The sequence below is a fragment of the Nanorana parkeri genome, unplaced genomic scaffold, assembly GCF_000935625.1.
Source record: "Nanorana parkeri isolate BGI_ZX_2015 unplaced genomic scaffold, ASM93562v1 scaffold890, whole genome shotgun sequence".
NCBI lineage: Eukaryota > Metazoa > Chordata > Amphibia > Anura > Dicroglossidae > Nanorana > Nanorana parkeri.
The window spans coordinates 1,121,225-1,138,202 of NW_017307158.1; the positions used below are offsets into that span (position 1 = coordinate 1,121,225).

The 16,978-nt window shown below is 47.3% G+C and overlaps 1 protein-coding gene across 4 annotated transcripts in view; it reads right to left on the reverse strand.

Annotated features, from left to right (window-relative positions):
- Positions 1-2,064: 2,064 nt before the first annotated feature.
- KDM6B (lysine demethylase 6B) overlaps positions 2,065-16,978 on the reverse strand; it is a 41,498-nt gene continuing 26,584 nt past the window's right edge. For all 4 annotated transcript variants that reach the window (XM_018565833.1, XM_018565834.1, XM_018565835.1 and 1 more), the window contains 9 exons: positions 16,367-16,431; positions 15,004-15,075; positions 13,714-13,862; positions 12,313-12,427; positions 12,017-12,204; positions 10,931-11,072; positions 8,588-8,714; positions 8,325-8,495; positions 2,065-2,443 (listed from right to left, as the gene is read on the reverse strand). In XM_018565833.1, coding sequence (XP_018421335.1) covers positions 2,420-2,443; positions 8,325-8,495; positions 8,588-8,714; positions 10,931-11,072; positions 12,017-12,204; positions 12,313-12,427; positions 13,714-13,862; positions 15,004-15,075; positions 16,367-16,431 — 1,053 coding nt within the window. In that variant the 3' untranslated portion in view covers positions 2,065-2,419. The remainder of the gene's footprint in view (positions 2,444-8,324; positions 8,496-8,587; positions 8,715-10,930; positions 11,073-12,016; positions 12,205-12,312; positions 12,428-13,713; positions 13,863-15,003; positions 15,076-16,366; positions 16,432-16,978) is intronic.

Sequence of the window (16,978 nt, forward strand, 5' to 3'; positions counted from 1 at the left end):
CCCCCCTGCGATTAATACAACTATCCGCTATGTACAATTTTTTTTTTTTTACCTACTAGATTTAATTTTTTCCCCACTATTTATTAATAAAAATAAACATTGTTATTTATACAAGTCCGCCCCGTTCACGTATTTACAACTTCTCGCTACGACGACGAGCGGGCTGAGCGATGGGAATACATGTTGGGCTAAACGACATCTGTAATACAACCTTTGTATATATTTTGTTATACGGCATCGCGCTATATAAATATATTTATATACAGGGATCTGGCTGATTGAACAGGTGGCTGCTGTGTTTCATTTCGTACAATTTGCGTGTTTTTGGCGGTCAGAGGTGCGGAAAGTGCCCCATAACTGACCACTACACAGACGTTGATCCGTCCTCTCTATGCGGTACGGCTATCCTCCCGATCCGTCCTCTCTATGCGTTACGGCTGCCCTCCTGATCCGTCCTCTCTATGCGGTACGGCTATCCTCCCGATCCGTCCTCCCTATGAGGTACGGCTGCCCTCCCGATCCGTCCTCTCTATGCGATACGGCTAGCCTCCCGATCCGTCCCCTCTATGACTCAATGTTCAAAAGAGAATGAGCACAGAAAGGCTATGGCTGACAAAATAGGGGACGGATGCACTTTTATAAAATGTTTGCATGCAACATGGCTGCCACCGTGTTTCTGTGAAGTTCTCAACAGTTGTCTCTATGAATGCATGCTCGGCTTAATGGATTTCAGTGCGTTGGCATCACTAGGTGCACCTCAAATGGCTTCTGAGGTGTCTAAAGGTCAACAAAACGGACACCAAAGATTGACACTCTATGACTTCGTTAGATTAACCTCGTGCCCACCTCCATTCAGAATACATCATTGGGACTCTATCACTTAACAATATGGCCATAAGTCCATGGGAACCTGACTATCACACCTAAAGGGGCTTGCTGGATATCCCTTTTTAAATCCAATATGGATTCGGCCCTCAAGGTGAGGCTATAACAGGCTCCGCTTTTCTGGGAAGGGTCCACAAAAGATTTAAGAGTGTGTCTGTGGGGATGAGGGTCCATTTGGCCAAAGGAAAATTTGTGAGGTCAGGTTCTGATGTTGGATGAGAAGACCTGGCTCACAATTGGCATTCCAATCATGGTAAAGGTCTTCAGTAGGTTGAGGTCAAGGCGCTATTAAGCCCACTCTCAAGTTCCTCTACAGCAACCCCATCAAACCAGGTCATTTGGCCAAAGAAACATGTGTGAGGTCAGGTACTAATGTTGGATGAGAAGACCTGGCTCACAATTGGCATGCCAACCATCCTAAAGGTCTTTGGTAGGTTGAGGTCAGGGCTTTGTAAAGGCCACTCAAGTTCCTCCAAAGCAACCTCTTCAAACCTTGTCATTTGGCCAAAGGAACATTTGTGAGGTCAGGTACTGATGTTGGATGAGAAGATCTGGCTCACAATTGGCATTCCAATCAACCTAAAGGCCACTCAAAGTTCCTCCACAACAACCTCATCAAACCATGTCATTATGGAGCTTCCCCAAAAGAACATTATTGCCTAAAATGTCTTTGCATGCCGTAGCATGAACACTACTACCTTGGAGACACCTGAACTCAATAATTTAAAGTGGTGTTCACATACTGGTGGGGAGATGGTCAGGTGCCTACAGACTTCTGGCCATAATGTCTAGATGCGCACAAAACGACTTCTATGTCTCAAAAATTTAACACTCGGTGGGTGGCTCAACGCTTTATGAAAAACATTCATCATTAGGTTGTGAACGTGAGAACACTTTTGGACGTACTTTAGGAACAGGGGGTGGTTGCGGACAAATTGAGGAAGAGGGTGGCATAGCAAGAACGTTAGTTGAGATGCAGCCATGTGAGGCGGGCGGGGTAGAAAACGCACAGTAACTGTTAAGTGTGGGCAAAAAAAATATTTTGTGAATGGAATAAAAAAACAACATGCGCAAATAAAAAAACAAACAAACCACAGAAGCAAGACGACGAGTTTATAGACAAGCAAAAACAAAAAGATGATAAAATTACAAAAAAAAAAAAATATGAAACAAAGAAGGAAAATAATAATAATAAAACTATCGACAAAGACATGTAGAATCCTGCATCCTGATTGGCTGCTCCCGCAAAGGGGGCGGGATCTGTGTAAACAAGGCTTGTGATTGGCTGGAGAGTGTGAAAACATGAGCTGCCGTTCGGTCAAAAAGATGAAGAAAAAAAAAGTTGGCTCCTCTCCATCCCACCCCCTCATTCCTGGGCTCGCTCCCGCTCTGTTCTTGCGTCTGTTTGGCTGGTTGATTAGCACCACCCCTCTTCTCCCTGGTTCCTGGGAGGAAGGGTTTTGATTGGCTGGCTCGGTGGTGGGTGGAGAAAGGGGGAGGGAGAGACCACAGGAGCAGTAGAGAAGGGAGAAGATCACCGTGTGCTTGGAGGAGGGGTCTAAGGAGAGGGAAAAAAAAAAGAATATATTATTTTGGACAAAAATTGAAAAAAATTAGCTTACACAATGCATTAAAGGGGAGGGGCATTCTTTCGTAAGACCCAATGAGGTACAAAATGCTAAGAACAGATTACAAGTCAACAGACAAATCTGCTTTCCAGGTCCACAGCCGTTGGCATTGCCTGTGCACTTGTCCTGTATCTGAAGGCTCACCATGGGAGTAGGCTGATGGGGCTGAGCACCAGGAGGTTCCTCATTATTTGCACTGGGCAACTTTGGCATTCCCGCTTTCCTCCACTTATAGAGTGGAAGGGGTTAACGCTGAGGGATTGATAACCGGGTGGAGCGTCACACATGATCTCTTTCCCACCATTTAGCCTTGAGGAACCATCTCCTCACTGCTGCGCCTGCTTTGCAAAGAACCATGTGGAACATAAGGTCCATTCCTACTGCCGGTCTACAATGACATTGGTCACCTCCAGTCACTTACCAGCTTTATGGGTTGCCGAGTACCTGAGACATTGTCTTGTACCCGGAGTATAGTTGCAGCACCGCCATGCGACCACAACACGTCTGTATCTAGACCCAGAGGGGATGGTTCTGCTGTAACTGATAACCCAAACTCGCACTTCCATAATGGTTCCCGGGATGTGCCCTCTGAAGGCTCCGACATCTTTAATCTGGAATCTTACTTCTCTACAGCTTTGGGGTCCATCCCAGAGGAGTTCTCCTTAGCTCCGCCTCGGAGGTCAAGTGTCGTGCCCTATAGTCTAAGGCCTTCACTGCAGTCACACAAGACTTTGTTCGTCAAATTCACCATATTCCTCACTGGTACTGTCAACAGAGGCTCCTAACGTTCTCTGGCACCTTCTCCGGCAAAGTCCATTTAGCATCTCCCTGCGGCTTTAGAGGCAGCCGAACCACCAATTGCAGTGATCATCTCTGACTTAGATTCAGGGTCACCTTAGTTTCTCTCTGATTAGTCGTTTGGGGTTTTTGAGGAACCACAGTCTTCTGCCATCATCCCAGTTACAAGGGACTGTTTGGCCTTTATTCATGCTGTAGCTCAGTGGTTCTCAACCTGTGTAACCTCAGGACTCACACTTGTCCTTGGTCTTTAGGTCGCACTGCAATGGAATGCATAGCATTGCGCTACCGCACTTTCCGGAGCGGGCGATCGAACTGTGGGTAGGAGGTGCGTTTGGGGTGCCATTTAAATGATCCACCCAGTTTCTATACATTCCGAGAACTGGAGTGGATCCTCAGCCTGGGGTCCAGTGTGGGCTGCTGTGCTGTGACGGAGCTCCCTCCATATGTGTATTGCTCGTACAGCTCCCTAGAGGTGGCGGCAGCCAGAATGCGACATCACTCCGGTCCAGGTACCTCTACAGGATACGTGAGGGAGCTGTACGTGTAGATGTAGCTTCCTCATGGCACCTGCCCATCCCACCTCAAGCTGACACGCAGAATATTTTGAATGGCTATTTGGCGCGAGAACGGACAGTGCTGCAAAAGGGGGAGGCTGAGGAGCCTCTCACCTAGAAAAGTGGAGGGCACGCGGCACCCCACTGAACATTGGGTCGCGACCCACCAGTTGAGAACCAAGGCTGTAGACTTTACTATACAGAAGGAGGATCAGCCCAATGTCTTCAGTCTTGGGTGTTTCAGAGGTTCTACAGCTGAAAAGACTTTCCCGTTACATCTGCTCTTCGAAGGATTCCTCTACGGGCACTGGAAGCACCCCGAGGTGCCCTGAACTTGCTAAATCTATGCCAGTTTGGAAAGAAACTTGTAAAACATTGGTCTGTACCTACTGTGAATTTGCCGGTGACCCGTCATACCAGGCAAACCACCAAGCCAGTAAAAGACATTCTTACTTTCAAGGATTCTACTGACCAACAGCCAACCTAGTTCTCGCTGGCAGGCCCTGCCCTTCACCCTATTCTAGCTGTGACCTTGATTGGTCAGACTCTGGCAGAATGTGTTACATCCCTCTAAAGAGTTCTCTACACTGCAGCTACACCGGACCCTTTCCATGTGGGACAGATTTCTGGAGCCCGATGCTTGTGCTGTGATGGTCTGCTGGAAGCATCTCTAGGCTTGTGTCCTGTAGGAGTCTGTTGTCCATACAAATGCACAGAGCATGCTCGTAAAAGGTGTTGGGAGGAAGATGTTGTATCCAGGCAGCACCTTACTTGTTTATTTGTATTATTATTTATTACAGGTATTTATATAGCGCCGACAATTTACACAGTGCTTCACATAGTTGCACATCAGTCCCTGCCCTCAAGGAGCTTACAATCTAAGGTCCCTATCACACACACATACAGGGCTGATTCAGATCGGAGCCAAATTTACCTTCCAGCATGTCTTTGGAGCGTGGGAGGAAACCGGAGTACCTGGAGGAAACCCACACAAGCACGGGGTGAACATGCAAACTCCTTGCAGATAGCGTCCTGACCGAGATTTGAACTGTGCTGCAAGGCAGAAGTGCTAACCACTACACCGCTGTGCCTCAGTTCTTCGAGGGATGTCTCCTCAGACCTAACCTTCATGTTATTATCGAGGGTATCACTGGATCTAGGAGCGTTCACCTATCTAAGCCTACCTACCTATCTAATATGGTCTCTTGTACCTCGAGGTTCTAACTGTTGTGCCAGCTCGGCCTCAGAAGCTGTGTCCCATTCTGACTCCTCTCCTCGCCCCCCTAATAGTTTCCCTTGGGACAGGTATGGCCTTCAGTGGTGCTTGATATCCATTTTACCTTTCTGTCTCTTCCCATAGGAACTCTCTGACCTGCACAGTCAAATGAAACCAACGATGGCTGTTTACAGCTCTACCAAGGATCTCGCTCATGTGGTCTTTCCATACCATTCCAGGGGATTGGCTCCAGTATCTGTTCTAGTGCCTTTTCAAGTAATCTCCATTGTGGGACATGCAGGAGGACCTATTATGGAAAGAACAGTTGCTACAGGCCTTAGTAGACAACAACTCTTAAACGGGATATGTGCTTCCAAGATTTGGCTAAATCTCATCCTGGAATCACCACCTGCAGATGGTTTTACCAGTATGGTCCTTCAGAAGAAGGGTCCTCGGCATGTTTGCTCATGTCCCCATCCACTGACCAGGGAGTTTCCCCATCTCTCATCTATTGCAGGAGAGTCAGATGTCCAGGGGGATCCCCCTCTCTTACGCCTCTTCTCAGACTACCTCAGTCCTACCCTCTGTTCCAGGGATCAGGTAGTTCCTGGACTGATTAAATCAGTTCTCCAATCGTGGAGCCGGTAAGGACTTCTGTTCCCACCTTTTGAGAGACTGTATTATTTGAGAATGTTCCCACCTTTTGAGAGACTGTATTATTTGAGAATGTTCCCACCTTTTGAGAGACTGTATTATTTGAGAACATTTGTCCCCTGGGGTACAATGTGGATTTCCAGGACAAGGCAGCCGTATCCCTTCAGTTGGGTGGAAGTTGAACCTCTATTAGATCCGTTTTTCCTCCTGGCTTTATCGGGAGGAGATTTGCCTGCTATTCCCTTGTTCAGAAAGCTCCCGTGTACCTGCTCTATTATTCTTCTCGACTCCTGGAGTCCAATCAAATAGTTTCCCTTGGGACAGGTATGGCCTTCAGTGGTGCTTGATATCCATTTTACCTTTCTGTCTCTTCCCATAGGAACTCTCTGACCTGCACAGTCAAATGAAACCAACGATGGCTGTTTACAGCTCTACCAAGGATCTCGCTCATGTGGTCTTTCCATACCATTCCAGGGGATTGGCTCCAGTATCTGTTCTAGTGCCTTTTCAAGTAATCTCCATTGTGGGACATGCAGGAGGACCTATTATGGAAAGAACAGTTGCTACAGGCCTTAGTAGACAACAACTCTTAAACGGGATATGTGCTTCCAAGATTTGGCTAAATCTCATCCTGGAATCACCACCTGCAGATGGTTTTACCAGTATGGTCCTTCAGAAGAAGGGTCCTCGGCATGTTTGCTCATGTCCCCATCCACTGACCAGGGAGTTTCCCCATCTCTCATCTATTGCAGGAGAGTCAGATGTCCAGGGGGATCCCCCTCTCTTACGCCTCTTCTCAGACTACCTCAGTCCTACCCTCTGTTCCAGGGATCAGGTAGTTCCTGGACTGATTAAATCAGTTCTCCAATCGTGGAGCCGGTAAGGACTTCTGTTCCCACCTTTTGAGAGACTGTATTATTTGAGAATGTTCCCACCTTTTGAGAGACTGTATTATTTGAGAATGTTCCCACCTTTTGAGAGACTGTATTATTTGAGAACATTTGTCCCCTGGGGTACAATGTGGATTTCCAGGACAAGGCAGCCGTATCCCTTCAGTTGGGTGGAAGTTGAACCTCTATTAGATCCGTTTTTCCTCCTGGCTTTATCGGGAGGAGATTTGCCTGCTATTCCCTTGTTCAGAAAGCTCCCGTGTACCTGCTCTATTATTCTTCTCGACTCCTGGAGTCCAATCCTTGGCTCTCTAAGTGGGTACAGGGATCCCTTCTTAATGCCTTGGAGTTATTCTGAATCATTTCTGGGTAGTCCTCACCATAATGAGGTGAATGTCTGATTTGGCAGGCCTACAAGCCATGCACCCCCGCCTCTTACAACCTGGGGCAGGGTGGTTGAGAAATGGAGTCTTCTCTAGACTAAGGTAGCTCATGTCTTCCTTACCCAGACATGGTTTTCAGTACCTACATCCGATCCCAGTACTTGGGGAGAAGATCATTCTCTGTGTTGGCTGCTGTGAGTTTTTGGAAATAGGATTTTTGTACACACCATAAAATCCTATTCTTGAAGTCCATTGAAGGACACATCTTGATAGAAAGTAACCTTTGGTTATACTGCTGCCTACAGGAGAAGTGGACACTAGACACTGGAGGCTAGTCCCCTCCTACACCATACCTGCTCAGTTTCACTCATTCTCCACAGTCTCCATGAAGAGAATGGACCTTCCTTTCCCTATGTTTTTTGCAGTAATCTTGAGATCTTTTTTCAACTAATCAACATGTGTTGGTAGATTCCAGCCAGATAATGTAAATCCTGGAAGTCTCTCCAGTCAGCCAATGAGCGAAGGTTTTCCATTTCATTAGTTATACTGTTGTCTTCTCTGCGGCAGTCCTGAAGTTGGCAGCGACACCCCTGTATGTGTTTCAGCTAAATCCCACCCTTCTGTGTCTATGATCATGCTCTGGTATTGGCTGCTAAAACTGAGGCATGCTGGGTATAGGAGGGTGTATCCTGGGCTGGCATCCAGAATTTTGTTTGCCAGCATCCAGTCCTCCTTTAGGCGGCAGTATAAGCCAACAGTATATGACTTCCGGTGTCCCTCAATAGACTCCTAGAAAATAACTTTATCAAGAGTTAAAAAATCCTATGATGTCCAGCATACAGATCAAGAGAAGTGGTACTGTGCAGTGTCCATAAGTGCGGAATAAGAATAGATACTTACAATTCCAAAGACATGCTGGTAGGTTAATTGGCTCCTGTCTAAATTGGCCCTGTATGTATGCATGCGAGATAGGGACCTTAGATTGTAAGCTCCTTGAGGGTAGGGGCTGATATGAATGTGCAACTATGTAAAGTGCTGCGTAAACTGTCGGCACTATATAAATACCTGAAATAATAATAATAATAATAATAATAATAACAATAATAATAATAATAATGACACCCGACATACAGGACAAGAGAAGTGGTACTGTGAGTCCATACATACAGTATAAGAGATACTGAGAATGACACCCAGCATACAGAAGGAGACATGATACTGTGCAATGTCTATACATATACAATAAAAGCAGAGATTGACAGGTACATTCATTCTTTGGTTCTTTTCCACTTTCTGCCCCCTCAGATTCTTACCAGGTGAAAGTTGTCATACATTTGCATAAGTTCCTCCATTTTGTACTGCTCTAAGATGACCACTGAACTCATGTTGTTGTTGACCTGACGGGCGCAGCTTTCGCAGTGGACCAGGTAGGTGTTTTTCCCCCCGCTCTCACTGGTGACAAACAGGATGTTGAAGACCTCCACCTGTCAGACAGAGAAGTGGTACAACCATCAGAAACAAATGGCGGGAGGATAACCCCGCCCCTTCCAAATCACAGTCGTAGACCGGTACTCACGTCACACTCGTTGCAGTAATAAGCCGGTTCATCTTTTACTCTCGCCTGATAGGCCAACTTCTTCCCGCTGCGAATCAGGCTGTCTCGCTGTACCTGGCACCGCTTTATGGACTGTAAGAGGCAGTACCTGCAAAATGAGACCGCAAGAGGAGGGGGTGAATACAAGTGGAAGAGGAGACTGGACGAGAAGAGAACAGAGATGGGGGTATAGACAACAACATGAACGTGTGGACTCTCCCCTCCCTGGTCTGCTCATTTTCAGATTTTTTTGATGCAGACCTTATATCCCCAGACACACAATGGCACATTGATCCATATATGAAGTTCCAAGGTTCCCAAAAGGAAACATGTTTATGAATCGAGCAAATGCTGAAAAACACCAAACAGAGGAAGGAACGCGAGCAAAAACCAGAGGAGGCCAGAACGGGGAAGAGAAGTGATAGAAGGGGAGACCAGAGATGAGGCTGAGGAGCGGAGATGAGATGAAATAGGAGCGCAGAGCAGGAGAAGCGGAGGTCAGAGAAGAACGTAAATAAAGAAATGACAGAAGAGGAGGTGACCTCAAATGTGTCAGAGCCACAAATAGAAACTCGTGGGAGAGTCTACAGCTGCAAGATAGAATGATGACGCTACAAGAGCCAGGAGGCTTAAAAGGAAACCTATGGGATTAAGGCTTTTCCCCATAGTTCTCCTTAGGGTAACGTGAGGACACTAACGGGAGGACACAAACTAGCATCCTCCCGTCACCCTAGGCTCAGTATACCGCGAGCTGTAGCTCACTATATACTGAGATGCCGCAGCTGAAGCGGATCCCGACAATTGTGCCGGGATCCCCCCAGCTGCGTGACTGACAGCTGGCTGAGCCTATCTAGAGGCAGAGCCAGCTGTACCTGCCCCCTCCCGTTCCGCCAGTCCGTGACAGGATCGATGGCCATCCCACCTACATATATGGCCAACAGTATATGGAGACCTAACCATCCCACCTACATATATATATATACACACACGAATGCTTTGCTTGTTCCTTCACAGGATCAGTGCTAGAAAGTACTACCTTTGGTATTATTGAGTACTTTTAAAAGTGAGCATTGTATCAGAATGTGATGTTTCTGGACATTGAAATTGCTTGGAAGCACTTGTAAGGCCTATATACACTATTTGGCCAAAAGTAGGTGGATATTTGATCATAAGAACTACACTATATTGCCAAAACTATGTGTGCACCTGATCATCACGCCTACACTACATGGCCAAAAGCATGTGGAGACCTGATCATCACGCCTACACTACATGGCTAAAAGTATGTGCAGACCTGACCATCGCACATATCTATATGGCCAAAGGTATGCAGAAACCTGACCATCGCACCTTCCTATATGGCCACAAGTATGCAGAAACCTGACCATCGCACCTACATATATGGCCACAAGTATGCAGAGACCTAACCATCACACCGACCTATATGGCCAAAAGTATGCGGAGACCTGACCATCACACCTACACTATATGGCTAAAAGTATGTGCAGACCTGACCATCACACCGACCTATATGGCCAAAAGTATGCAGAGATCTAACCATCGCACATACCTATAAGGCCAAAAGTACATGGGGACCTGACCATCGCACCTACCTATATGGCCACAAGAATATGGAGACCTGACCATCCCACCTACATATATGGCCAACAGTATATGGAGACCTAACCATCCCACCTACATATATGGCCAAAAGTATATGGGTACCCCTCCAAATGTATTAGTTTAGATGTTTCCACTGTAGAAGCACATTACAGCTGTGCCGTGAGTGTTATGCTCATTTCTAGAAATCACAATGAAAGGTAAAAAAAAAAAAATGGAGGACGAGGAAGGGACGAGGCATTAGAAGAAAAGCAGATCAGGGATGGAGGGGGGGTAAAGGAGCAATCTGGCACTATGCTGGCAGGACAGCAGTCAATGAGATAGGAGACCATGAAAACAGAGGAATGATTTCTAAGAGGCAGTGAAGATGGTGTAATGAACACACACAAGAAGGAGAGGAAAGAAAAGTGAGAAAAGACTTCCATGTAAACCGACAAAAGGTGAGACCATGCTTAAAGGAAGCAAAAGGATAAGTTGGGGCTTCTGTGGAGTCCCGCCATTAAACTGAATCTGTCACTTTGCTCTGCATGGGTAAACTACAGACTAATGTTAAAAGGAGTGGAGATGGGTCAGGAAAAGATGGAGGCCAGAGTCAAGAGGAAAAAGTAAAAGACAACAAAGCTTCAGATAAAATGAGAAAAAACAACAAAACAATGAAAATCAGACGTCAGAGATAAGAAATAAAACCAAAGACCGGGCTCTCACTTAATCATGCGGTACAGGTCCGGGTCTGTGATCTTCACAGTTCGCGATACGTTCCAGGAGACGTGGATCATGGGTACGATGGACTTCACGTTCTTCACTTCGTTCCACTCGAAGCGCTCCAGGGCCAGTTGGTACTGATACGCTGCAAGGAGATCAGACAGGAAATCAGCGGGTTAGAACACACTATGGCGGACACAGGAGGACAGGAGACACAATGAGCCAGTGAAGAAGGCAGAAAACGCAAACTGCACCTCTCTAGGAACCAACTGGCCAATGGTGCGCAACCTTCCACGATCGGGCCTTCTCCCCACTTGCAGACATGTAAAAATTCTGCTGTGCTTTATTGCTTGAATCACAACCAGCTTTATTGACACCAGACAAGGTCAAATCAGACATTGTTGTCCCTGCCAGACATGACTAAACCACTGATGAGTTTCGTTCACAATATGGGTTTGGCCATAGGGGTGATCGAGCCCATATAGTGGGGCATACAAGGGGACGCGCATACCCTTCTGCTTTATACCCTTAGTGTCCATCCTCCTTGAAGTCAGTGTCCCCATAATAAACATTTGGAGAACAACTTTTTACCGCACGGCCTATTTTGGCCTACGCCAGAAAATCCACTGGTGGGTCTTCCCAAGAAACATGACCAACTCCAGCAAAAAGTTCTGATGTAGTGGAGAAGGGTCAGATCCTGTGTCCAGTTTTTTTTCACTGCCTGTGTCCCCACTGGGGAGGTTTCCCATCATTTCCCATCAAGAAATGGGAGAAAAACCAGTAACTGATGGGAATACTGAAGGGTTAGGACTTCAGGACCTCTTGCTGCGTTTCTATTACTCTCCACGCCTTCCTGTCCCCAAACAGAACCCTCAATTTCTTATACAGGTGTCACAGGGACAGGGAGTGAGGAAGATCTCTACAATCCAAGATTTAAAGGTAACCTGCAGTAAGAAAGTATGGAAAGTGCCAATGTTGACCTTAAAATACTAGTTTCTTGACCATCAAGTTTATCCTTCAGATCTTTATTAGGGCACTGATCTTTACACCTCCAGATGCCTATGAAGGGGGATAAGCGGTGTAACTCACGTGTTAGGGGCCCCACGTTCCACGCTATGTTGTTGCACCACCCTATGGCCTGCACCCAGTGCACGGTTCCGGCGTTGATCCAGACCAAGTCTCCGGGGCGCTGCACGAACCGATAGACGGGGATGTCCGCTCGGTAGAGGTCCTCCAGGACTGGCCACCATGACCCGGTCAGGTAATCCACGTTGTGCCTGAAAAGGGACAATGTTAAATCGCCGCAATGCCGGGTGGGTAACATTAAGACGCGTTGGGCAGTGGCGGCCTCTGCTGGCGCAAAGCAGTAGTGCAGCACCTCTCACCTGTCACAGAAGGTGCTGATATGCTCCCAGTAATTCTCATGGACGGCGAACCACTCGCAGTCCCCGGGGCCGATGTTTATATTCACCGAGCAGAAGTTATTGTTCTCCTGGTGACCTGAAGAAGGTTCAGAATGGAAAATTGTTAACAAGTGACAATAATAAAATTAAAAAAAAAGAGAAAACACCATATCACAGAACGGAGGAGGAGGACCAAAGGAGGAGGTGGAGGATCTTCTCTCTACATATACTCACTGGATGGAAAAATAGAAACCCCTGATGATCATTTGTGTTCCCTGTGCTTTAAATATAAACTCCAACCTTACCGTCAGGCTCATTTCCTGGCTGGAGGATATCCAGCATCATCTCGCCCTTTCTTCCCCAGCTTGACTGTCCCTGCCCCTTCCATTCATTGGATTTCAGATCAATAATGGAAGCTCAGCATCACATGTGGGTGTTACCTAAGGTGGTCTGTATGCAAATGCAGCTTACCTAGGAAAGCCCACGCCTTTAAATTGACATCAATGTATTAAAGGAGAACTATGAGATGAGTGGTTTTCACTCACCTCATAGTTCTAGCCGACCTGTGACAATGAGACTGTCACAGGTCGGCTCAGTAGATCGTGAGGTGAGCGAACATATACCGGCGTTCGCTCATCTCTCGATCTGTCACGGCTCTCTGCCGTGACAGGGGAGGGGCTGGATTTTCCCCTCCCGGCTCCAATCCGCCAGCGCTGACTGGCGGAACGGACGAGGGAGGGGGCGGGTACAGCTGGCTCTGCCTCTAGATAGGCAGAGCCAGCTGTCAGTCACGCAGCTGGGCGGATCCAGACAGAATTGTCAGGATCCGCTTCAGCGTCTCAGTATATAATGAGCTGTAGCTCGCGGTATACTGAGCCTAGGGCGACGGGAGGACGCTAGTTTGTGTCCTCCCGTTACCCTAAGGAGAACTATGGGGAAAAGCCTTAACCCCATAGTTCTCCTTTAAGTCATTTTGATGGTAGATGGGGGTAGACTCAGGAAGGGCAAAATATATGCAGTATAAACCTCAGCGTTAACAACTTGTGAACTCTGCCTCGTCCTTGATCAGAGTGCATTCCACACGTCACGGCTAACGGACACTTTGTGCTTTTGTTGTAATCTTCCGTGTGAATAAAGTCATGACGGGGGACTCGGAATCTGATGCAATGGCAAGAGGCCGAGAGAGCAAGGACAGAGAGCGAGGAAGAACAATCCAGGAGAGGGGGAGAGAGAGGACAGAGAGAGGAAGAGGGGACGCCAGACGGACTGCTGCTGTCAGCTTGGACAAGAGAAGGAGAGACAACATGACAGGAAAAAGAAGTGACGAGAGAGCGAGATCGGCCCTTAACTAAAGACAGAGAGGACATAAAACACAAATGTTACCTGGTGTACGACTGCCGGGGACTTTCATGTACAGCTGCACCGTGTTCATGCCCAGGATGGTGTGGCCCACGTGGCTCAACATATTTGCATTGGATGAAACCCGCATAAAGGAAGGCAACTTCAGCAGCTCCTGTAACTGGGGCTTCCACCTGGACAGCAATAAGACAGACATCGTGTCATCCTAAACCAGAGCTCCGCAGAACCCCCAAGATTCCTGCCTCTCACATATGTAACCGCTGACACCAATCATCTTTTTAGTGATCTGTAAGGTGGACATTCTCCCCACTGACCACCAATGTGAGAGGGGCCTGCTCCCCACTGACCACCAATGTAAGAGCGGCCTTCTCCCCACTGACCACCAATGTAAGAGGGGCCTTCTCCCCACTGATCACCAATGTAAGAGCGGCCTTCTCCCCACTGATCACCAATGTAAAAGAGGCCTTCTCCCCACAGATCACCAATGTAAAAGAGGCCTTCTCCCCACTGATCACCAATGTGAGAGGGGGTCTTCTCCCCACAGACCACCAATGTAAGAGCGGCCTTCTCCCTACTGACCACCAATGTAAGAGGGGCTTTCTCCCCACTGATCACCAATGTAAGAGAGGCCTTCTCCCCACTGACCACCAATGTAAGAGCGGCCTTCTCCCCACAGACCGCCAATGTAAGAAAGGCCTTCTCCCCACAGACCGCCAATGTAAGAGGGGCCTTATCTTCCATTTTATTTGCCATAACAAAGGGGGCTGACAATCCTCTATGCAGTAGTACATTTTATGTGACAGGTCCTCTTTATGGAGACATCAAGGGTCTAATAGATCCCCGCAGCGCTTCAGCACTACTCAGGCTCGGGGGAACTATGTTAAAATAGTTTCCTAGAGTAATGTTGGAATTCCTAGCCCGAGTCATGCTCGGGATTAACCAGATGAGTACAATGACCTTCTTTCACTTAGATCTTAGCCAGTGCAGTTAGCAGACATCAGTCTTTACAATGAGCTCTAGCACTTTGGCTGGAAAGACTTTCAGTAGGAGTGCCTTCACGGTCAGCTCATGTTTGGGAGGGGAGAGATATATAAGTGGGCTTACAAAAGATTGAGAACTCCGATTGGGAGTCTCCAGTGTGGCGATGGTCAATCTTAGTCAAAGGAACCGGCAAGGACGAAGGGCATGGACACCGGTGTGATGTACAGATGTACAGATTACAGCAGAGATTGGTGGGATATTAAGCATATGACTTCAACGAATGCAGGCGGTGGGCATTCAGGCAATGTCAATGTATGCTGCAGTCACACTCACCTTTTGGGGTCGGAGAGGTCAATGTTGGTGCCAAATTTAATGATCTGGGGGGTTTTTTGCTCTGGGTTTGTGCTGAGAAAGGAAAAAAAAAAAAAACACACATTAGCATTTACCTGCCAATCACACAATGGAGGAGGTAGAACTTTGGTGCACATTTAACAAGATAAATGATACATTGTACATGTAAATAACAACAATGAACACATGCATCTTTGTATTATATGTACTGGGGTTGATCTGAGGTCCATAGTACATACATCAGGGCTGATCTGGAAGATCTGAAGGTGTATGCATGGAGGATGATCTGAGGTCTGAAGGTGCATGCATTGAGAATGATCTGAGGTCTGAAGTGCATGTATTGGGGCTGATCGGAGGTCTGAATGTGCATGCAATTTTGGCTGATCTGAGGTCTGAAGTGCATGCATTGGGGCTGATCTGAGGTCTATAGTACATACATCAGGGCTGATCTGAGGTCTGAAGGTGCATGCATTGGGGATGATCTGAGGTCTGAAGGTGCATGCATTGAGGTTGATCTGAGGTCTGAAGGTGCATGCATTGGGGATGATCTGAGGTCTGAAGGTGCATGCATTGGGGATGATCTGAGGTCTAAAGGTGCATGCATTGAGGTTGATCTGAGGTCTGAAGGTGCATGCATTGAGGTTGATCTGAGGTCTATAGTACATACATCAGGGCTGATCTGAGGTCTGAAGGTGCATGCATTGGAGCTGATCTGAGGTCTGAAGGTGCATGCATTGGGGCTGATCTGAGGTCTGAAGGTGCATGCATTGGGGGATGATCTGAGGTCTGAAGGTGCATGCATTGGGGGATGATCTGAGGTCTGAAGGTGCATGCATTGAGGTTGATCTGAGGTCTGAAGGTGCATGCATTGAGGTTGATCTGAGGTCTAAAGGTGCATGCATTGAGGTTGATCTGAGGTCTAAAGGTGCATGCATTGAGGTGATCTGAGGTCTACAGTATATACACCTCGTGGCTGATCTGAGGTCTGAAGGTACATGACCCGTGGCTGAACATGTTTTGTATGTGCACCAGTTAATCAATTCTTGCATTCAGAGTTATAAGTTATATTATATTAGAATATAAGAAAATAGAATTTTGAGTGCAAAAATTGCAAACAAAGACTATAATCTGCTATTGTTCACCGACACACCATCTGCCTAATGCTTTGTGAACATGACACTTAACGTGGGAGACCCCGGTGCTACAAGAAATCACTATAGCAACCCGGAACTGCCCAGTTTCCACCCTGAAATGGCCGTCCTCTTCTGCTTTGTTTTCCAGGGTCATAAAACAAGCCCAGTCAAGGAAAAGAAATTCCATCATCCCCTCCCAGAGGCTCACTTACCTGGGAGGTGGGCTTCCTGTGGTGCTGTCCGGCTCATTAGATTCCTCATCGCTGTCTTTATCCTCCTACAGAAGGTAGAAAAATGGAGACAAACATCAGACTCCAGAGAAAGCGGATGTCACGGGGAGAGCCAAGAGGACAAGGTGGCGTGTGAGGCGGAAGAGCCGACATAAAAGCAGGAAGGAAAATCGGGAAGTACAAAACACGAAGGAGGAAAACGCCAGCGGGTGTATACAGACATGACAAAACCCCATTGGAATGCGGAGTCCTGACCCGAGGCACCTTAAAGGGGCCCCCCCCCCTCCCAATTGCTCAACCCCAGATGACTTTCCTTTATTGTCTTGTACACATCCTGTAGCTGTTCCTAAATACACTGTTCCTTCCCCCTCACACTTCTGGCCATGTTTATCTCCATCACCTGGAGAGCAACCCTATAGAGAGTGCAGTGCAGGCAAGGGGTATTCTAGCGACGGAAATAAACAGCCCCGCATAGCAACGTAGGACCTTGGGCTCTTTGAAGTTTTTAGGAATGACAGAACTGAAGATTCGCTTTCCAGGGAGCTGACGTTTTAGTGTTGGGTACCGGGCAACTTGCTTTTAGTTGGGAATCAG